The sequence below is a fragment of the Anser cygnoides genome, chromosome 19 (genome assembly GCF_040182565.1).
Source record: "Anser cygnoides isolate HZ-2024a breed goose chromosome 19, Taihu_goose_T2T_genome, whole genome shotgun sequence".
NCBI classification, from domain to species: domain Eukaryota; kingdom Metazoa; phylum Chordata; class Aves; order Anseriformes; family Anatidae; genus Anser; species Anser cygnoides.
Genome location: NC_089891.1, coordinates 12,767,797 through 12,789,137, shown reverse-complemented (window position 1 = coordinate 12,789,137; position 21,341 = coordinate 12,767,797). Strand labels below are relative to the sequence as shown.

The 21,341-nt window shown below is 64.5% G+C and overlaps 3 protein-coding genes across 8 annotated transcripts; all 3 read right to left on the bottom strand.

Annotated features, from left to right (window-relative positions):
• Positions 1-1,385: 1,385 nt before the first annotated feature.
• SLC25A10 (solute carrier family 25 member 10) lies at positions 1,386-7,762 on the bottom strand. 2 transcript variants are annotated; one of them, XM_066980369.1, is made up of 12 exons: positions 7,606-7,762; positions 5,736-5,855; positions 5,478-5,592; positions 5,350-5,398; positions 4,942-4,983; positions 4,702-4,745; positions 4,148-4,218; positions 3,952-4,044; positions 3,607-3,684; positions 3,454-3,510; positions 2,928-3,004; positions 2,502-2,642 (listed from the first exon to the last, which is right to left on the bottom strand). In XM_066980369.1, exons 1-11 carry the CDS (start codon positions 7,693-7,695, stop codon positions 2,930-2,932), a joined length of 834 nt encoding a protein of 277 aa, XP_066836470.1. In that variant the 5' UTR covers positions 7,696-7,762; the 3' UTR covers positions 2,502-2,642; positions 2,928-2,929. The 2 variants fall into 2 exon arrangements, with proteins under 2 accessions (XP_066836468.1, XP_066836470.1); XM_066980367.1 differs by lacking the exon at positions 2,928-3,004 and having other exon boundaries at positions 1,386-2,642.
• Positions 7,763-8,220: 458 nt separating this feature from the next.
• Positions 8,221-11,962, bottom strand: MRPL12 (mitochondrial ribosomal protein L12). The gene is made up of 4 exons (XM_048050342.2): positions 11,630-11,962; positions 11,421-11,501; positions 11,182-11,319; positions 8,221-8,588 (listed from the first exon to the last, which is right to left on the bottom strand). The coding sequence occupies exons 1-4, from the start codon at positions 11,864-11,866 to the stop codon at positions 8,472-8,474; spliced, it is 573 nt and encodes a 190-aa protein (XP_047906299.2). The 5' UTR covers positions 11,867-11,962; the 3' UTR covers positions 8,221-8,471.
• A 402-nt stretch (positions 11,963-12,364) lies between these two features.
• Positions 12,365-21,333, bottom strand: HGS (hepatocyte growth factor-regulated tyrosine kinase substrate). 5 transcript variants are annotated; one of them, XM_066980364.1, is made up of 21 exons: positions 21,186-21,333; positions 20,891-20,975; positions 20,458-20,533; positions 19,821-19,913; positions 17,753-17,876; positions 17,315-17,367; positions 16,680-16,748; positions 16,370-16,494; positions 16,060-16,138; positions 15,874-15,972; positions 15,578-15,673; positions 15,149-15,187; positions 14,930-15,073; positions 14,568-14,781; positions 14,205-14,377; positions 13,897-14,037; positions 13,641-13,818; positions 13,427-13,560; positions 12,985-13,062; positions 12,650-12,745; positions 12,365-12,577 (listed from the first exon to the last, which is right to left on the bottom strand). In XM_066980364.1, the coding sequence occupies exons 1-21, from the start codon at positions 21,220-21,222 to the stop codon at positions 12,467-12,469; spliced, it is 2,244 nt and encodes a 747-aa protein (XP_066836465.1). In that variant the 5' UTR covers positions 21,223-21,333; the 3' UTR covers positions 12,365-12,466. The 5 variants fall into 5 exon arrangements, with proteins under 5 accessions (XP_066836465.1, XP_066836464.1, XP_066836462.1 ...); XM_066980363.1 differs by having other exon boundaries at positions 12,985-13,104; positions 14,568-14,778; XM_066980362.1 differs by having other exon boundaries at positions 12,366-12,577; positions 12,985-13,104.
• Between the last annotated feature and the right edge of the window lie 8 nt (positions 21,334-21,341).

Below are 21,341 nucleotides of genomic sequence, written 5' to 3'. Positions count from 1 at the left end.
ACAGCTCCCGCCGGGAGGTGCCCCGTGGATGCTTCCCCGGCCCCAGCCGCGGTGGCCGGGCCCGCCGGTCCCCCCGGCCCTCCCGCGGTCCCCAGCGGGTCCCTCGGCACCGCCCGGTGTCCCCGTCCCAGCTCTGGCAGGAGGCGAGGCCCCGACACCTCCCGGCTCCGGTGCCCGCAGCTGGCAGCTCCTGCCCGCGGGAGCGGGGCTGCCCCCCTCGTGCCCGGGCGAGCCTCCGCCGGGCGGCCGGGAGCTGCCGCCACCCTCTCGTTCCGGCCGCTGCTGGCGGTGACGGGTCCGTGTTTGCCTCGCGCTGTCCCGCTGGAGCCCGGTCCGGTAACCACGTCCCGCAGCGCCGCCCCCCCGCACCGCCGGGGCCGGGGCCGGGGCCGGGGCTCACCGCGCGTTTGCCTTCGGCCGCCCGCTGCGACCCGCGCGGGGTGCGGGGACCCGGGGCCGCCTCGCGCCCCCCGGGCCCGGGGGGCTGTGGGGGGAGAGGACCGGGGCGGGCGGGGGCACCGGGCGCCCCTCCGGGGGCTGAGCCCGGGGCGGAGGCCGGGCCGGGAGCGGCGGCAGCCCCCGGCAGCCCCCGGCCTCCCTCCCGCTTTGCGGTGCGCGGAGCGGGGCCGAGCACCGACGGGAGGCGCCCCCGGGCCCCGCGGCCCCGCCTGGCGCACGCGGCCCGGCCGGCGGCGGGGGGGCACCGGGGGGCGAGAGAGCACCGGGGGGCGGGAGGGCAGCGGGGGGGTCCCGCAGCCCGGGGCAGGGCCCCGCGGGGCAAATCCCCCTCCCGCCCGCCGCCGGCCTCTTGGCGGGGGGGCTCGGGGCGGCCCCGCGGCCCCTGGAAGCGGCGCCGGGAGGAGCGGGGGCCCGGCTCGCCCCTCGCCCACCTGCCCGCGGCTCTCGCGCGGGGCCAGGCACGGGGACAAAGCGGCGGCGCCAGCCGGCATCGTTAGGCTTCGTTAAGGTGACGAGCTTTCACTTCGCCGCCGTCCCGGGCTGGCTCCGCGCCGCCCGCTGGGCCCAATTAGTGGCAGCCGGGGCTGGGGCAGGGGCAGCCAGCGGGCGGGGGCAGGGGAGGGGCAGGGGCAGGGGCAGGGGCAGGGGAGGGGCAGGGGCAGGGCAGGGGCAGGGGCAGGGGCTGGCAGCTGCCCCCGGCACGGCTCTGCCCGGGAACCCCCCGCTCAGCTGAGACCGGGCACGGCACGGCCGGGGCCCAGCCCGCGGCTCCCCCTGCGCGGGGCTGGGGGCACGGAGCCGGTGAGACCCCGCTCGGCGCAGCGGGGGCACGAGCGTTGCGCTCCCACCACCCCAAGCCCGAGCCCTCCTGCTGCAGGAGCGGACGCAGCACCCCCACCCCCCCCACGAGAGCAGGATGCCGGTCCCCGTGTTTGTTCCGCTGTTTATTTATCATACATTAAGGTCACAGATATTCCAGTTCTTTGATCCCTCAGAGCCACCCTGCGCAGGGCTGCACGTGGCAGAGGGCTGGTGCCCGCAGCCCCCCGTGCAGGGGCGAGGCGGCCGTCAGGCAGGGGGGGTGCGCGGGAGGCACGCGGGGCTGGGGTCTGCCCCGGCCGCAGTGTGAGGGGCAGCGGGGCTGGCGAGGCTGCGGAGGCGCTGGATGGATGCCGGATGCTGTCCCGAGGCCACGGGATCCACGGGCATGCAGGGCCCGGCCCCGGCTGTGGCAGGGGCTGGCAGCGGTGCGGTCACCGGCAGGGCCCCAGCAGGGCAGCACGGCCGAGCGGCTGCCCCGTGCCCCCCGCGCCCCCCGCGCCCGTTCTGTCGTCATTGGTATAAGGCACAATCCCTGAAGAGCGCAGCGGCCGTCGGGCGCTGGCGAGTTTTGGCTGAGCGGAAGCAGGGGGTGCGGGGACTCGGGAAGCGGAGCAGCAGTGAGAGGAGGCAGAGTTCAGCCTGCGCGGGGCCAGCAGAGGAGCGTGGTGGGCCAGAGGCACCAAAGAGGGGACGGTGCCTCATGCTAAACCTGCGTTCCCCCCCCTTGCTGCTTGCAGGAGAGGCTGGGAGCAATGAGCCCTGGCACTGCGGCCCTGCACAGGCCCTGGCTGCTGGGTTGCCACAAGCAGAAGGGGCCCCACCAGCCCCTGCCCCTTCAGACTGCGGCCAGGCAGAGGCACAGGGCTGCTCCCCATCCGCCCCGGGACAAGGCCGTCCTGGCCCAGGGAGGTTGTGGGGGCAGAGCGGAGAGCCCCTTGCTGAGCCCGCCTCTCCAGCCAGCTCTGCGGGGAGGCAGGGGCAGACCTGGTGGCCAGTGGGAAGATGAAGAAGAAAAAAAAAAAATCAGAGTGCAGAGGGGATGAGGCCTAAGGACATCCCAGAGGTAACGGAGATGCTGAGAACGGGGGGAGTGAAGGAAGGGGAGCCTGGGACTGGCTGGCCACAGGCCCTGGCAAGGCACGGGAGTGGGGATGAGAGGAGTGGGAACAGCCCCGGCCCCGGACAGCGGGGAAGGGTTCTGGGTTATCGGTGGTGACCTGCACGCTCACCCCCAGGGCGAGGCAGGGTCCAGCCCTCCCTCAGGTGACCACTTTGATCCCAAAGTATTTGCGCAGCTGTTCCAGGAAGACAAAGGTGAGGACGGTGTGAGGAACGAGCCGAATGGCAGCGGGAACGAAGCCCTGGAACAGGACAGTGAGAGAAGAGTCAGCACGTGCCTGGCCTCGGGCTTCCCTGTCGGGACCAAGGGTGCCCAGCAGCCCAACCCATGGGGAGCAGCACGAACTTGCAAGCATGGGGGAGAGGCTGGCTGGGCATGCAGCACGAGCCCCAAGCAGCCGGGGCCTTGGTGGCAGGCAAGAGGCTGCCGGAGCAGCAAGGGAGGCACCGCAGCCATCGCTGTGCACGCAGATCTCAGCAGCATGCATGAGCCCCTCTGCCCCCAAACACATCAGTGCTGGCATCACCACTACGTAGGCAGAATCTCGGTAGAAGCCAGGGTCAGATCCCACAGCCCCCGTTTCAGAAGGGGAATGGACGCTGCCTGGGGAAGATGAGCAGACAGGCTGTAACGGGGAGATGCCTGACTGGCCCCAGCTGGAAGAAACCTCGGATTTGAAACCCCACTTCAGGGGCCCTCCCAGGAGTGAGATGAGCACACGGGTGATTGCACCCGGCCCAGCACATCGGGCCCAAGAACTGACCCGTGTCTGCAATGGTCAACAAATGCTGGAGCATTGCTGCCAGGACCCGCGTTCCTGTTTGGGACCCGAACAAGAGCAACAGCAGAGCTGCTGCAAAACCCGGACCCAGGCAGCACACCCAAGAGAGGCCACGGCTCGCAGTGCTCCAGGGCCGAGACAGGGCCTGGCGCAGGAAGCAGTCGGACTGCAGGTGGCAGAGCCCTGGGAAGCTCTGGCTCCAGAACCACTCTGAGCGCTAACTCTGCTCCCAGCCTCCCCACAGGCCGACCCACGCACCCCGGGGAGGTACCTTGTAGAAGGCGAGGGGCCCGAGCTTGGCAGTCTCCATGGCACAGTGGGCGACGCCCTGGAGCGAGAGGAGAGGTGACGAGGTGCCCGGCAGCAGAGGCCGCCGCACCGCGGGGACGGGACCAGCAGCCAGGGGGGCCGGACGGGCACTCACCCGGTACTCGCCCTGGGAGTTCATGAGGCGCGTCTTGAGCACGTCCAGGGGCTGGCACAGGAATGTGGCGCATCCGCCCTGGGGAGAGGCGGCAGGGGGTCACCAGCTCCAGCTGGCAGAGGAGACCCAGCCGCTGGCTGCTGGCATGGCCCATGGGGAGGGGGCCAGGCCAGCAGCCTAGCCTGGGTCCAAGTCCGTGTTGGGAGCTGCACAGGAGCCTCAGCACCGAGCCCAACTCCATCAGAGTCCTGAAACGCAGCTCTGGCAGCCGTGCCCGGGGTCCTGAGCCCAGCTGCGGGCAAACCCAGTCCCAGCCCTGCCTCCCCTCCACCCAGCCCTGCTCACAGCAATGAAGCTGGCCAGAAAGTGAGTGAAGATGTTGTCTGACAGCAACCCAGTCGTGAGAACCAGCTGCTTGGCTTGGTCATAACAGGAAAGCTGCAAAGACATAGTGTGTTAGTGACACGGCCACCTCCTTGCTATGCCAGGGTCTGCCCCCATCCCTCCCCCAGGCACCTGCTGCCCAGTGGAGCTGCCCTACCTGCCCAACAGTGACTAGGGCCCCTCGACTGGATGCCATCGTAGCTCCTGAGAACAGTTTCTTCAAGCCCTCTGCGGACAGACAGCGATCAGCACAGTCCTGGGACATTACTCATGCTCGCTTCCCCCCAAGGAGCCTCCTTCCCCGCGCAATCTGTCCCCTAAACCTCTCGTGTGTTCAGTGCTGCTGTGTCGCAACAGCAAATACCCCGGACCCCCAAGAAAGGAGCCTCCTTCAGAGCATCGCCTTCTCCTCCCTGCTGCCGTTCGTTCCCCCCCCACCTGCTCCAGCTCTGTGCTTTGTACCAGCAGCTCCCGGCAGGCGGCCCCTCCACGCGGGCAGGCTGCCACGTCCCGCCCTGCCCGCGCCAGATGCCGGGGAGATGCTGGCCCTGCCCAGCCTCGGCTCACCGGCCCCGCTGGCCCTGTGGCCACCCTCCGTCCCCTCTCCCTCCCCACGCTGAGCGAGCGCCCACAGAGCGATGTGCCCGTGGGCCGCTCCTGCTTACGGAGGAGGCCCCGGGTGGGCCCCCCCCCCGGCTGGCACGGCCTCACCTTCCCGGAGGACGCGGTACATGCCATCCAGGGCATGGGAATAGCTGCAAGGGGTGAGAGGGGAAGGTGTCAGGGCCAGGGACTCCCAAAGCCTCCCACCCGCCGGCTCCCCGCAGCTCCCGACCGCCGCTGGTGCAGCGCTGCCTCCCCGTGGCTGCTGCGCCCCGCGACCCCCCCACATCCCCCCCAGCCAGGCCCCCAGCACAGCCCCCCGGACCCCAGGGCCCGCACCCCACTCACTTTCGCCGCAGGTGGGCCGGCTGCTTGACGTCGTTCTGCATCCTGCAAGGCAGAGCACGGGGAGCTGTGGGGGGGTGACACCGGGGGGGGCAGGCCCCCGCCCAGGGCTGCTGGGGGAGGCCCAGTGGAGGTCCCGCGGCGTCTCTGTCCCAAGGGACGAGAAACCTGCCCCAGGCCTGCGCCTCCGGGGGCCCCCTTGTGCCGGGCCCTGCGCGGGGCTGTCCCGCTGAAGGGCAGGAGCAGCATTCGGCCTGCCAGACACACACATCTCCACTGGGACCAGGCCGGGGACCACGGGGGGGCTGGGGCAGGAGAGAAGCCGGGAACACGGGGAGCAGCCCAGCGTCCCGGCTGCAAGCCGGCAGCAAACGTCCCTCAGCAGCAGCACCGGACGCCGGCAGAACTGACCTGACGTTCACCATGTCTGCCGGGGTCCCCACAAAGCCGCCGGTGAAACCTGCGGCCAAAGGAGAGCTGGGGTCGGGGCTCCTCCGGCCGGACGGAGCCAGGGCCGAGGGCCCCTCTTCCTCGCTCACCTCCCACCGCACCCAGGAGCACTTTTTGGTAGAAGGGGGGAGGCCCCTGGCTGCCCTGGCCCAAGCGGTCCCTCGCAGTCTCATAGATGGCAAAGCGGGTCAAGGAGTACGTCATCTGCAGGAGAGAACGAGCCGCTGCGCCCTGCTGGGCACCTGCCTGCCCCGGCGCCGCACTCAGGGCAGCCCAGGGGCTCTGGGGAGGCCGGGAGGGCAGCGCTGCGCTGTGCCGTGCCGGCCTCGGGGCACGGCGGCACTCACCTGCCGGCACAGCGAGGCGCTGAGCCCGTTGTACAGCGCCAGGAAGCCGTCGGTGCGGACCACGCGCAGCGCCATCCCCATCATGCGCATCTTCACCTCCTGCTGCGTCTGCAGGTGGACCTGGGGGAGAGCCTGGCAGTGTCAGCGCACCAGCCCCGCGCCAACAGAGCCCGGCCCCCACGGGCTGGGCAGAAACGGGTGGGAGCCCCCCTGGGCAGCCTGGCGCAGCAGGCAGGGCAGCTCTCAGGGCAGCTCTCGGTGCTGGCCAGGGGAACTCCTCAGCACCCACGCAGGAGCTTCCCTGCGAAGAGCACTAGCTCCAGGCTCCCCACGCCCAAGCAGTGCTTGGAACCTTTCCGGGCCCAGCCCAGAAGCACAGGGATGGAGACGCAGGAGAAGGCGGAGTGCTGAGGCACCTGCCGGCAGGCCCTCCCACATGGCCGCCCAGCTTGGGTGGCCTCAAGAACACGTCCTAAGACAAAGTCGTGGTGCCCAGCCGTCCAAGAAAAGCCCTGGACTGCACCAGCGAGGGGGAGGACCCAGGAGCACGTGAGCAAGTGAGCAACCGGCGCAGGTTTGGTCGGAGGGAACCAGACAGGACTGCTGAACTCATGACCTCCTGCTGCCCTCCACGCAAGCCAGCAGGCCTCCAGAAATAGCTCCCTCCTCCTTCCAGCCTCAGGAGCGGCACAGGCAGAAGACGGCCCCGCGGTGCTGCTCTGGGCTGCTCCCTGCCACCGCCAGCTGCAGCCCGGGCGCCCCAGCACTTCCCACCCCCAGCGGCGGGCGGAGAGCGGGACTGCCCCGGGGCTGGCTGCAGCAGAGCCCTGGTGCGCAGGAGCTGCGCTGGCCTCTGCCGGAGCACGTCCTGAACGCACCCACGAGCTCCGTGCTGCAGAGATCGCATGTGGGTCAGAGGCCCCAGGAGACAAAACTAAAGCAAACACAGGGCCCCTGGCGGGGGACCAGGCCTGGCTCCCATTACAGACACCCTGCTGCCACCGGGGCGTGGGACGCACAGCGGGGCAGTGGGAGCGTGGCCTCCATCTCCTGCACGTGCAGGGAAGGGGCCCTGCCTTCGAGCCTGGCCAGCGGGTTTGGGATCTCGGGGAGTGGGGCTGGCGGTGTCTCACGGAGCTGAGTGAGAGCTGCGGCAGCCCGGGGCAGCGGGGCCCGGTGGGCAGGTAGGAGCCCCACGGTCACCGCCGCAGGGCAGGCAGGGGCCGCACGGTGCCAGCTCCGAGGACCCCAGAGGGGCGCGAGCGGCCCCTGGCCGGGCTGGGTGGGGCCTCCGAGGGACCAAGGTCCGCAGGCACGGAGAAGTGCCCTTGGCCCCCTGCCCGCCAGGCTCAGAGGTCTCCGCCGCACCTGGCACCGGCCCCGTGTCCTGGTCCAAGGGCGGCCCCCGCTCAGCGCCCAGGTGCGGACGCCCTGGGGCAGCCGGTACCGGCCCGGGCTGCTCCCGGCCTCGGCCGAGGGGGAGCCCCGCGGGCAGACGCCGGGGGAACCGGCCCGAGCCCCTGCGGGTGCCCCGGAGCCAGGCCTGCGGGGGCACCGGGGGGGCCGCCCGCCCCGACCCCGCGCGGGGCACGGCAGCGGGCAGCCCCGGCCCGGCTCCGGCTCCGGGTCCGGGTCCGGGTCCCGGCTGCGCCCGGCACCGGGGGGCCGGAGGTCGCGCAGCCCGGCGGGCCCCGGCCCCGCGCCCCCCCGCAGCGACCCCGGGCCCAGGGGGCCCCGCAGCCGCGGCCCCGGCGGCCGTTCCGGACGCCCCCGGCAGCCGTTCCGCCGGGGGGCGGCCGTTCCCGAGCTTCCCGGCGGCCGTTCCCGGTCCCCCCCGGTAGCCCCCCCGCGCCCCCCGCCCCGCGCCCACCTTGAGCAGGTCGAGCGGGTGGGTGCAGCAGGCGGCGCCGCAGGACGCCAGCCCCCCGAAGTACCACCGGGACACCCGCCGCTCCGCCATCGGCGCCGCTCTGCGCGCCCCGCCCCGCGCCCGCCCACACCGGCGCCGCCGCCGCCCGCGCCAGGCCCCGCGCGGGGGGGGGGGGGCGGGGGCCGGCTGCGGCCGCGCGGGGCCCGCCGGCGGGGCGCTAACGGGGACCGGCCGCTACCCGGGGCCGGGCTCTGCCGCGGGGCCGCCGCTCGCAATTGGCCGGGGCTCGGCGCGGCTCCGCCGGGACCCGACCGCGCCGGTCCCACGCGGCCGCAGGCGCTGCGCCGGGAGCGCGGGGGGCGCGGCGAGAGGAGGAGCGCGGGCGAGGAGGAGGAGGACGGGCGAGGAGGCAGGCTCCAGCCGCAGCGCGGGGCAGCGCACGGTGCTGCTGCAGCACGGAGCAGCCAAGCACCGCGGCGTGCTGCTGAGGGAGCAACGCACACGCGGGCAGCCCCCCCTGCGCCAGCCCCGCTACCGCCCGCAGAGCCCGGGGGGCAGCGGCCCGGGGGGCAGCGGCGGCGGGCCGGTCTCCCACAGATCACTGCTTCTCCAGGCTTTTTCCCACCGGACATTTATGAATGCAAAGTTCGTTGTGATGCTGGAACTAGACAGCGGCCCCGCCAAACCGTACACCATCCTTGCGCCGACCCCCGCTGGGTGCGCATTCCCACCACGCGGCCAGAGGACGTCTCGCACTCGGAGAGCGTGACGTCCCACACCCGGCTCGGGCAGTGAGCGGTGCCCGGGGCAGGCAGCAGCGGCTAGGCTGCCGTTACGCTAGTCCCTCCGCGATCAGACGGGGCCCTCTACTCCAGAACCACAGTCCCTCCTGCTGCCTCCAGCGCTGCTTTGATCTTCTCCGCTTCCTCCTTGGACGCGTTAGCCTTGATCTCCTGCGGAAGGGACTCCACCAGCTTCTTTGCCTGGGAGAGGGGCAAAGTATGAGACTTGCGGCCGAGCTTTCGCTAACCAGATTAACAGATTTGAAGCCATGAGCCTGACCTCTGCGTAAGCGGACCAGAGAAACTCGCCTAATGCTCTGGAACCCAGACCTCTACTTGAACTACGCAGCACATCCTGCTGGAAGACTACAGCCATATAAAACCTTTTTCAGCGTGCAGTTGCCCACAAATTCCTGTGTGCCATGTGCATGACGTGTGCTGTGTTCCCAATGTGCGGACCTGGCCTGCGAAGGTGCCAGGGACGCACACAGAGCTACCACGCCGTCATCCGCTAACGCAGCTACTGACCCGGGCTTCTGCAGTGAGAATGTTTTGGTTTACATATTCCTGCCAGCAGGAAGGAGAGGCTCTCTCAAGTTTTGTACACAGCTGTGTTAGGGAAGTCAGAGAATCTGCTGTACTGAGTAGAAAAAGAGTCACGGTACAGACTGTGCTTGACAGCATGATTTGATGTTTTCAGAACATTACAGACAAAACTACTATGAAGTACCGCAGTAATTAAGACAATCCGAAAACTTCTGTACCTGATTTAAAGGGACTCCCTAGAATACTGTTTTTTTTTTGTTTTGTTTTGATTTTTTGTGTGTGTGTTGTTTTTTTTTTAAACTGCAGTGAAAAAAGGCAACGGGGTATGGGAGGAAAAACGCCTGCTGCAGTCTGAGTGCTGCTGCTCTCACACCAAGCAGCAGCAACAAAACCTGGGGGGTGTCCACAGTGAGGAACCGCTGTCAGCTCTCCGCATGGCACCGCAGGAATGCAGAACCGCAGTTCTGGAAACTAACAGATTGACCACTGCTGACAGAAAGGAGGTTTCATTGGCTTAGTTCACGTTGGGTGCGTGTTGACAGGGGCAGAAAACCCTTTTTTTTTGCAAGGGATGAGAAGGCGTAGCTGCGCAGGCAAAGCTCTGCAGCGTGGGTGTGCCTGCACTCACAAGAGCCCAGGGCAGTATCTGGAAAAGAGAGCCTGTTCTGCCTTGCTGCAACGAGGACACACAACACAACTGAGGTTATTCATGTAAGAGCCTCGCTCCCCAACACTTTAACTTTTGTTCTAAAGCAGCCTCAATCCAAGGAAAGCAGCTTTTCACATCTCCAGGAAGGAACAGCAGGGCCCTAGCTGGACCCCTGCAGTAACAGCCACCAGGCAGAGACAGGACATCTGCATCAGACATCTTCAACCCCAGTCTGAGCAGAAGAGAATTCCAGAGGCAAAGGAGTGAGCTAAGTGTGTGTTGGAGAGGCTTTGGACAAGATTTCAGGGGTGCAAAGAGGTGGGTCCAGCTCGCTCTGACTGCACGCCTGTCACACTGAGCAGTCATTTCTGCAGGACTGACTTGCTGGAGTCACATCAAAATCTCTCAGCAGCACGCGACGTCCAAGGGCTTTACTAGCAATGCTGTCTTCCAAACCATTAACGATCTCACAGCCCAAAGGAAAGATCATTTTAAAACACCTCAAACCTCATGTAAAAGCACCTCATCTGGATGACAATTCCTCGCTTACAGTAACAATTCCTCAGCTACGCTTTGAATACAACTTCCGAGGGCAGGACTAGCCTTCTGCAGTAGTTTTTGCGTCTTCAATCAAAATGTCACGTTGGATAAATCACACTTGACAGAGATTACCAGCAATAACCTGCACCTACTAGCCGTGTAGCTGTGTTAGAACTGTAACCAGATTGTTTTACAGGTTCCCATGCTAAGCCACGTTGACTGAGCATTAGTTCTTCAAACGGTTTTTAGTTATCTACTGGCTGTACCTGTTACAGGGCTTTGGCATTTTAATATTTGCTTGGGATGGATAATAAATAAACAGCTGTCAGACTAACCAAGCTGATAGTCAGCTAACGATCCCAGTGAGCCTATGAAACTACCATCAATGTGACCAGATTTTCTGTTACTTCTTTTATAATATATCATTAAAAATGTTTTGGAGGATGTTCTGCAAACCCTGATATTCTGGGTTGCACATTAGATTTTTACAATGCTTAGCAATTGCTTTCTTGCAATTGGATAAACAGAAAGTGCTGCTATCATCCCCAAGACACGGAAGCATCATTCAGTACAGAATCAAAGCACATTAGATGCTTCCACAGTAACAAGTAAAAACTAGGGGAAGGCTGGCCAAATCCGGCTGCAGTGAGGAGTCCCAGCTACTCTTAAGTTCTGCAGAAAAGCTCGAAGCAGCTCTCAGATTTGGAGAAAATGAGACTGGCGCAGAGAACTTTGAGCTCTGTGCTCCGACTCCCCTTTCTCATCTCTCTTCTGCTAGGGGCTCAGCACTTCACCATGCAGCAGAGCTCTGAGGGAACGGGCCCTTATGAGAAACACCACACAGACAGATGCCAGAGATTCCCACTCTGTCGCGCCCTCTTTGCTCCGAGGTGCGCGCACAGCCCCCTGCAGACCGTTCCCCTAAAGACGGAGAAATGCAGGGCCCCTTTTGAGCAGGGGAGCGGGAGCAGCGGCCTGCGATGTGCTCTGGAACCTGCCCGGGCCTGGGAGCGGGCCTGGGGCTGCAGGGGCGGTGCGGGTGGGCAGCGCCCTCCTCACCTGCACGAGGTTCACTCCGGGCACGAAGTTCTTCACCTCCTTGATCAGCTTCACCTTGTCAGCGGGCTTCAGCTCCGTCAGCCGCACGGAGAAGTGCATTTTCTCCTTCTTGCGCGGGATCTCCTCCGCCTCCTCCTCCTGGAAGCAGCCGCAGCTCGGTGAGGGCGCCCGGCCCCGGGCCCGCCTCCCGCCGCCCCCCCTCCCGCCCCGGGACCCCAGGCCCCGGACCGGGCCCGTACCTGTGGAGCTGCCGGCGGCGGCACGAGGGCGGCCGCCGCCCCCACGGGCATCACCCCCACGTCCGAGATCTTCAGCGTCTCCTGCGGGAAGAGCGGCGGCGTCACCGGCAGCAGGGCGGCGCCGCGGACCCGGCCGGGCCGGAACCGAGCCGGAACCGGGCCGGAACCGATCCGAGCCGTGCCGGTCCGCCCCGCCCCGCGGCACCCACCTTGAGCAGCGCGTTGAGGTCGGCCACCTCGAGCAGCGTGAGCCCCGCGATGTCCCGCACCAGCTGCCGCACCTTGGGCGAGTACTCCTTGGCGGCCGTGTCCAGCGGCGCCCCGGCCAGCGCCTCGGAGCGCCGCGCGCGGCCCGTGCCCAGCGGCCTGGCGGCGCCCCAGCGCCAGGCGGGCGGCAGCGGCAGGCGCGGCGGCAGCGGCAGCGCCAGGCGGGCGGCGGGCAGCATGGCGGCCCAGAGGACACGGCGCGCCCCGACCGCGCTCCCGGCGGCCCCCGCGCCGCGCCGGCCGCTCTAGGCCGCGGCGCCTCGCCTCGGTGGCGGGGCGGGGACGACGCTCTAGCCGCGCGGTCCGCCAGCGCTCGCTGGTTCCGGCCCGGTGCGCCCCCGCCCGGTGTCCCCCCGCCCGCTGCCCCCCCCGCGGCGCAGCGCAGGCCGGGTCGTTCCGCACACTTTATTGTCACCGTTGCGGCTCCGTCGCCTCCGGCGGGGACCGAGCGCGGGAACCGGGGGGGGAGGAGAGGATGGGGGGGGGAAGGGAGAGCCCGGCGCCGGGCAGCGCCGCTCGCCTGCCCCGGGGTAGGCCGGGCCCGGGGGGTGCAGCGGGACCGGGGCCGCCCCCGGCCCGCACGGAGCTGGGGGGGGCCCGGGGCGGGGGGAGGCGGCGGGGCCGGGGGGGGGGGGGGGGGGGGGGGGGGGGGGGGGGGGGGGGGGGGCGCCCTCCTGCGGGGCCCGGCGGGCGGGGGGGGGCTGGGGGACGGGCGGGGGGAGCCGCGGCCCGGGGCGGCTGTGCAGAGCCGTAGTGTTACAGGGCCGGGGCGGCCCCGGTCAGTCGAAGGAGATGAGCTGCGCCTCGCCGCTGCCCGGGGGCTGCTGCACCGGGGCCGCCGCTGGCTGCGGCTGCTGCTGCTGGGGGGGGCCCCCTCCGGCGGGCGGCACCTGCGGAGAGGAGGCAGCGCCGTCAGGGAACGCGCCCCGAGCCCCCAGCGCCCCGCGGCCGGCGGCACTCACCTGCTGGTAGAGGGGCTGCTGCCCTGGCAGGTACGGCTGCTGCGGGGGCAGGCTGCTCAGCGCCGCGTCCTGCCCCGGCAGGGCTGACATGAGGCCCTGCGGGGAGGGGAGGGAGGTCAGAGCGGCTCCTGGACTCACAGCACCCAGCGCCACAGCGGGGAGACGGCCCGAAGCAGGCAGCCTCCCTCAGCCCTGTCCACGCACCAGCCTGCTGATCCCTCCCCAGGCCTTCCCCTTCCCTGCCCCCAGCAGCGCAGGCCCAGGAAGGCTCCGCTGGCTGTAGCCCACCCCACAGCAGCCAGGGCCTTGCCCCTCCCCGGCCCACGGGTGCTCACCTGCATGCCATAGGGCTGGTAGCCCATGGAGACTGACTGGCTGCCCATGTAGCCGCCCATCGCGCCTGACTGGGGGGCCTGCGAGATAGCAGGGATGCTCTGTGACTGCGATGCTGCATTCTGGGGAGGAAAGGCTGCTGGTGAGAGGTGGTGCAGGCAGCTTTGGCTCACACCTCAAAGTACCCAGCAGCTCCAGGACCAGCAGGGCTCTCCCCTGGAACCAGGGCATGCTTTCCCTCTGCACAGTGGGGAGTCCAGAACCGGGTCTGCTCTGGGCCTTTTCCCAGAGGGGAAGCAGCGGTTCCAGGTATGGGACCCAAGAGCTTCTCCCTCCCACTCGAGAACCCACCCCTGAAGTCAGATCGCCTGCATCAGCCCCGCAGAACTCCCCAGCCCTGCCCCACTGGCCACAAGCTGCTCTGCAGTGGCTGCCTTCACTTGCCTGGTAGCCCTGCGTTGGAGTGGGTTGGTAGGACGAGTACGCTGGGGTCGTGGTGGGCACCGCCTGGCCCTGCTGAGCTGCCTGCCCACTGCCGGCCCCCGCCTGGTACATGTAGGCGTTCACCATGTTGGGATCTGGAGCGGAGAGAGCAGAGACTGAAGCAACTGCCTTGCATTTGGCCTCCGCCCACGCTGGATCCAGCTCGCTCGCGTACCTGTCCCTGTGACGGGCATTGCTGTGTACGCCCCCGTGCCCCCCTGCGCTGCCTGGTTCATGTACACGGTGTGCATGGGAGAGCCCTCCACAGAGCCCGCTGGGCTGAAGGTGCCGGGGAAGCTGGTGGGCCCAGAGGGCTGGTAGATCACCCCGCTGGCTGCTGGCATGGCCTGGAGCTGGTGAGGGAAGAGAAGCAAGCTTTTCTGCCAGGTCCCGGGGGACGCGGCCTAAGGTCTGTGACCCAGCAGCCTTACTTGGGCGTAAGGCAGCGAGAAGGCTGGCATCTGGGCTCTCATCTGGATGGTCTGCTTCTGCTGCTCCAGGCGCATCTGCCTCTCCTTCTCCTGCTCCTGCAGGCGCTGGATGGCCAACTGACGCTGCATCTCCAGGTACTCCTGTGGCAACAGCGCTGCGATAGCCAGGAGCCAGGATGTGGCAGCATCCCCTCCTGCCAGGACAGCTCTCCTCGCCAAACCCGGGCTGGCCTGCGGTGCCAGCAGGAGCACAGGCAGGCCTGCTGGCTGACGTGGCCCTGGATCCCTGGAGGTGCTCCCCGCCTCACCTGCTTCTTCTGTCTCATGATCTCCAGCTTCTGGGCCAGCTGGATCTGGCGCTGGCGCTCTGCCTCCTCTGCTGCGCGCCGCAGCTTCTCCCGATGCTCCTCCCGCAGCGCGTTCAGGGCCCCACGCGCGTCCCGGATCTGGGCCAGTTTGTCCTGCAGGCCTTCGTAATACACTGCGGGGGGAGAGGCAGCCTCAGGGACCCTCTCGAGGCAGAGCACTCGGACTGTCCCTGCACGCTGCTCTGGCTTCTCTCCAGACAGGCTGCGCCACGGGAATGCCAAACGCTGGCTCTGGGGGACGCCCTGGCAGGCGCCCGCCCCTCCCCAGGACCCCCAGCCCGCAGCAGGGCCGCCCCCACGTACGCCTGCGCTCATCCAGCTGGTTGAGCAGCTCCAGCAGCTGGGGGTGCATGTTGTTGATGGACTGGAAGAGGGACAGCACAGCAGAGTCGTTGGTGATGCTGCGGCCTCGCATGTGGTTGCTCTTCATGCGGTTGACAAACGTGGTGACCGCGTTCTGCAGTGCCTTCAGGAACTGCTCGTGGTTCTCCTCCGACTCGCCGTTCTGGTACTGCTGCTGGGAGGGCAGGACGGCCGGTCAGCCTCCGCTCACCCGAGCCAAGAGCCAGCAGCAGCCCCGCAGAGCTGCACGCGGGGGCTGTGTGGGCACGTCAGGCGCCGCTCACCCATCCCAAGCTGCAGGACAGCCCCAGGCCGCCTCTTACCTCGACGACACCGAGCGGGGCGGGGGGCGCTTCCCCCGGCTGAGCGGCTGGCTCTGTGAGGGACAGAGGGGCCGATGGGGTCGGGCTCTTGCGAACCTCCTCTTGTTTCTTCTCCCAGTAGTTGCGGTTCAGGTACCGAGCCAGCTGCCAGGAAGAGAGGGACGATGAGCACCGCAGCCACGCCAGGAGCAACCCTGTGCCACAGTGCTGCGTCCTTACCTCAGGGTCAATGTCCTCAGCCAGGGGAGCAGAGGAACTCTGTGAAGAAACGAACAGGGAATCCAGTTTAGAGAAACAAGAAAACTGCAGCTCCCACACAGCTGTCTTGTCCAGACCTGGCCCTGGCACAGCCACCGGGGCTGAGCACCAGCACTGAGAGGGGGGCAGCCACCTCCTTCAGCCAGACACAGACTGCAGCTGCTGGAAGCAGCAGCTTGAGCCTCATGCCAGCAACAGAGGCACCTAAGTGCCAGCTGAGCACAGACCTTCTGGCCAAAAAGCACACTAGCACTGTGAAAAAACAAGGGATTGCAGGGGGCAAAGATTTTCTCAGAACAGGGAGCCAATCTGACCCAAGCAGGGCAGAGCTGGGCTGGGGAACTGGCCTGTGCCCGGCCGCTTCATGCTCAGGAGCCCCTGTGAACGTACCACAGGTGGGGAATAGAGCGTGCCCGCCGGCGGCGCTGACGATGTGACGGGTGTGGGCTCAGCCTTCGGGTACATGGAGTAGGTTGTCTTCTGCCTCTGCAAAGGAGAAAAGAAATCAACTCAGGGACTGTCCAGACTCCTCTGAATCAACCGGTCAGCAACAAGCTGGGCACAGTGGGTGGGTGCGGCATCTCGTGGTGGCTAGGTACAGTTGGCAGACCCAGTCTCGTGCTCTGTACAATCCACGCAGGCTGCGTGGCAAAAAAACAGTCCCAGATGCCAAGCAGTGCACAAACCATCCTCTCCTTCTCCTCGGCCTCTGACTGAGACAAGGCAATGGCTAGCTGGAGCTCTTCCTCCTCTTGCAGAGCTGTCTCATCACGCTTCGGGGGCAGCTGCAAGCAGAAAGATGAGGAGGCAGTCACTAAAGGGACCAACGAGCAGGCCAGCATCACTAGGTCACCCGGAGGGCAGCCACTCACCTGGGACTGCTGAGAGAGAGGGCTGGTCAGGTACTCGGGGGGCAGTTCGGAGGTTGCAGCAGCTTTACCCTCAGCTTTCCTGCAGTCAGAAAGAGGTGTCAGCGCAGCGCTCTTTCCTCAGCAGTGGAGCCCCAGCTCTGCACAACACTACAACTTTAAAGCCCATTCCCAGGAAGGAACAGAACCCAGCCAGCCTACACAACTCGTGAAACCCTTATGCTAATCTTCAGAGAGGTGGCTCCATGCCAAGTTTCTCCCCTCACAGTCCCAGCAGTTGCAAACAAGGAAACATGCCACAAAGGGTACTGACTTGTTGAGATGCTCGTAACAGGGCTCACAGACTCTCACTTCCTTCTCAATCCCAAACTTGGGGATGGTGGAATACTTGGAGGAGCATTTGCCACAGAAAATCTGCCCACAGGCCCTGCAATGATGCTGCAAAGAATGGGAGACATCAGTGTGGTAGCAAGATGCTTCTTCACCATTAGACGATGTCCCTCAAACGGCCCTGGCACTTCCCTGGCAGTGGCTGGGGAGCAGTCACCCAGACGCACTTCCACACGGGCTCAGGGAGTCCTGCACAGGACCGGGGAACCCAGAAGGGCAGGGGCAGCACCCACCTTCCGTGTCACAACCCCAAACTGCACTCGGCATCTGTGACACTCTTCAGCATCTACCCAGTCTGGAGCCTGGCGGGGTTAAGGAAACTTGTGTAAGGCAAGGAGCGAGGCCTCAAGGACGGCGTCTTCACAGAGCCTTTCAGGAGCTCCTGTGGCTAACCCAGACTGTCGTGACTGGGCAGGAAGCATTTGCAGCTCAACAGCAAACATTCGTCCTCGCAAGTGATCACCTCTCACCTTACTGGACTGTGATGCTTTCCCAGTCAGCAAGAGTTTCTATGAACACATCTGTACGGCAATTTCTGCAGCACCACTCTGCTACCATGTTCAGATGACCATGCTGCTGGAAGGCCACCAAGCAGGGCCACTCTGGGGGGGTGCTTAGCAAGGTGAGACTAATGTCCCGTCCTGGCCAATTCTCCCCTCCCTCTGGTAATTTTAGGCTAAGCCGCTGCACACCAACCCAGAACTGCCCGTTATGACAGCAGGGAGCAAGCAAGCAATGCACACAGCAAGGTCTCTATTGTGAGCGAAATGGAGGAAAGCAAGAACTGAAGGTTTAGTAGCCCGAGGGATACAACAGCAAGGCCTGTCCCACAGCACCAGCTCCCTCCCCGCCGGCAGAGCTCACTCACCCTTTCCGCAGCGAACATGGCATCGCTCTCTTTGAACTCCGGGAACACATGACCTGTGGGAGAAGGGACAGCATTCCCCTGTGAAAGGCTTCTGCACAGGGAGGCCGTGGTGCCAAGACTCAGCCTAGTGCTGCAGGTCCCAGCCATACACACCAAAAACAGCTCAGCATTTCTACCCTGACCGTTACGTTATTTTGATAAGAGCAACAGCAATCTGCCTCCTGCAGGAGGCCAGGCGGCATTGCCTGCACAGTGCTCACTGCTCCGAAAGAGCTAAGAACTGCTCAAAAATATGCTGAGAAAAAGCTCAGCGTTGTAAATCCAGATTTCACTAGTACCTAGCAGGGACCCAAAACCCATTTTTTCCTCCTGCAAGGCTCCTCCAAAGCAGAGCCACTTGGCCAACTGTCCACCCACCTTTGCCCCCGGTTTCCTCACCTTCAACCTTCATTATCTGATAGGTGTCCTGCACCACCTTGTACTTAGGCTCGTTGCGGAAGGCATGAGCCCAGGCCTGGATAAGGTTCAGGATCTTACTGCGCACACTTGCTTCCACTTGCCTCTGCATGAAAAAAAAAAAGTCTGAGAAAAAGACCCTGAAGCCCATAGGACATTACAAATCCCCCAAAGAGGAGCCAGAAATACCATTCATAGGGAGAGAGACTTTAGAATACTCGTGCAAGGTAAGAGCTGTCAGAAAACTGCAAGCAGGACAATCTACAGCAAGGACTACATCCTCCTTCAGCTTCCCCGCTTCCCTGCTCCAGCACAAACAGGAGGCTGTCCTTCAGAGCAGCACAGATCAGCTTGAGAAGGTGTGCAGTCACGATGCTTTTGGAACACGTCCACGGAGACTCACACGGTTACTCCCCAGGGCAGGCACGAGCACTGGCCTGCCAGCATTCTTGTTTACCTCCTCCCAAGAGCTGCTCATCCGCACTCCACAGACTGCAAGAGCGACAGCTGCCCGGGACAGCACCATCGTCTCACCCCAGTTCTGACCGGGCACCACAGACGCAGCCGGAAGGTGCCTGGAGGCTGCTGGTACCCAGCTGCCAGCAGCTCCAGCTCAGAGACTCCCGTGCGGGAATACCCAGAACTACCTCGAGATATGATGCAATCGGGACAGCTGGGAAGCCTGCCCTTTGGAGGCGAGGGACGGCTGTATCACAGTTCAGGAAGCCAGAGGAAACTTGGCAAGCCCATTCCTATCCCAGCTCCAGGAGCAGCCCTGCCGTCAGCGGACCGAGTCATCGCCGCCTCACATGACCGGTTGCTCCAGAAGTCCACCGGGAAGCAGAGATTGTCAAGCTCCCGTTCCATCCGAGAGCGCAGCACACAGTGTGACCTAGTGACAATTCCTGGAGCTCCAAACTTCTAGGAGATTTGGCAAAAGCCCGCATTCCACAAATGGCACAGCCCTGAGCCTCATCAGAACTAACACCGTTTTAAACAGCACGAGGCATTCACAGGCAGCAAATTTCCGAGTGTACGATGACAACGGGTCTGCGACAGTTATGAAACTGCTGAGGCAGACAAGGACTGGAGAATCACAAAATCTCTTGATCTGATCCTATCTGATCCCCTCAGTGCCCAGAGTGGCTGTACTACAACACCTGCCCTGCACATTGCAGCAGCATTCCCATTGCATCAGGAGAGACCGTCCGAAGACTGAGTCAGCCCCTAACAGGAAGTTCACGGAGGAGACACCCTGCTACAGTGCGTGAGGTGGCAGGACCAGCACAGCTCACTCCACAAATATCTGGGTCATCTACTTGTCTATTTTTGGCAGAAGACAGGGACTATAAGGAAGTAACAGCACTACTGTAACAACCTCTTGTCTGTGAATTACTGTTCTCAGGACTGGAAACTGAAGACTCGAGTTCTTATTTACCCTTCACTTGTGGAATTCTCAAGTCCTAGGACATGAACAAGACACTAGGACATGAGGAGCTCCTGCAGGCACCACGTTGTACCAAACTGACAAGTGATACAGGTCTGCAACCTGAAAAGCTCCTCAGGCCAGTTCCACAGGCCAATGAAATTGTCATAGTAAAGAGGAAGCTTCTGTCAGTTTCCCCTCGCTACTCACCTTCTTGCGTGTCTTACACTGGACTACAGGAATGGTATTCACCTACTGCTGCTCAGATCCTTGGTGAAACTCTCTGACAGTTGTTTGTTTTTGTGGTCTCTGGCCAAGCAAAGCTCTGCACCCATGATCACCTATCATGAAACAGTCTATGCCTTTACAGCATATTCCTTCCCCACTTCATGGTATAGCCAAACATTATCTTTGCTCTCATGACATCTTCTCTCCCCAGCAGACACTCTTCAGCTCTCTACACTCATCTCTTCATATTAAGCAATACAGGTTGCTCCTCTCTGAGAGTCATTTCCAAGTCTCTGTTCCTTATACACGGGGAATGAAACAGAGAACACGTACATTTTCTCCTTTCGTTGCCTTACAACCTCATTCAAAAACTGAAGTAAAACAAGTTAAGTTTACCTTGAGTATTTCCTTCAGCTCCTCCATAGTCTGTTTATTAGCTACTTCATCATGGACTGTTTGGCCACAGTTTTTAACTACAGACTCCATGACCTGCGAGGGCAAAGGACAGCATTAGCCTGCCACTTTCTTCCTTCTCTGTGGCCTACAGAGACTAAACAGAAGAGCAAAAGAGCGGTGTTTCAGCAACCGTTACAGGTTATTGCAGCAGGTAAGCTAAGGAGGGGGCACTATTTGAATAATGATTAAAGTAAAGGAAGCGTCAGTCAAGCCAGAGAAACACACCACAAGGCTAAAGCATAAGCTATACCTCAGCTTCATGGTGGCCTTTGTACCTCTACTATTTAAACGCACAGAGGCAAGCAAACAGACCCCCGCAGAAAGCATCTTGAGTTCTGGCTTGGCCTGTTTCTAGCTCTGAGGTTGAATTCAAGAACGAAACATCACAGTCTGTCAACCAGTCACGAAGCCTCTGCGCTAGAGGCGGGAGGCAACTCCACGTCACGCCCTGATGCTGCTGGGCAGGGCAGAGGGAACGCTGCGCAGGCTGCAGCCCAGAAGGCAGGCTTGGAAAAGATGTGGAGTTTTGGCCTGTGAAACGGGCCCCTACAGGGCTGGAGGTTCGGGCTGAAGTTACCTCAAGTGCATAGAGCGCCACGTGGGGATTCTTGTCGTTGACTTTCTTCTTGATAGCGTTGACTGCATATTTTGCTCTGGATGAAGAGAGTACACGTTCCTGGGTAAGGACAAAATCTGCAAGGATACTCCAGCTGCCCCGATAACCCGCTAACCCCCCACTAACAAAAGGTACGGTCAGCTCGCAGTATGCCCAACTCCCCCAGCGCAAACCGGAACGAGGAGGCTCAAGCTTGAGCTTCTCTACGGATTTCAGGCCAGCTGCAGCCCGCAGCTACTGAGGCCAGGAAGAGCACCGCACAGCGTCAGGGCGCGCCGCCTTCTAGCGCTTTTCTGAACCGGGACGGCGAGAGACCCCCTGCTGCGGGGCGAGCCCGCGAGGCCCCTCGGCTTCGCCGTACGCGCCCGCCAGCCCCGCGCCCGGGGGCACTCACTGCGTGTCTCCCTGGCGGATCATGTCGCAGATCTGCAGGATGGATTCCCAGTCCGTCTCCAGCAGCAGCTGGCTCGTCGCCTTGTCTGCAACGGAGCGGCGCCCGTCAGCCCCGAGCGCCCCGCGGCCGGCGAGCGGGCCGGTGGCGGCCGCCGCCCCGACAAACCCGGGGTCGGCCCGGCCCGGCCCCCCCGGTCCCTCCGGCCCCCGCCGCGCCCCTCCCCGCCGCCGCCGGCCGCGGCCCGGGCCCGCCGCGGTCACCGGGGCCGAGCCCCGCGGGGCCGCCCGGGCCCTACCCAGGAGCCGCTCGAAGGTGCCGCCGCCGCGCCCCATCGCGCCCCCCGCCGCCGGTCCGGTCCGGCCCGCCCCGCCCCGCCGCCAGCCCGCCGCTTCCGCTTCCGCCTTCCGCTTCTTCCGCCTTCCGGCGGGGCGGGCGGAGCCGCTTCCGGCGG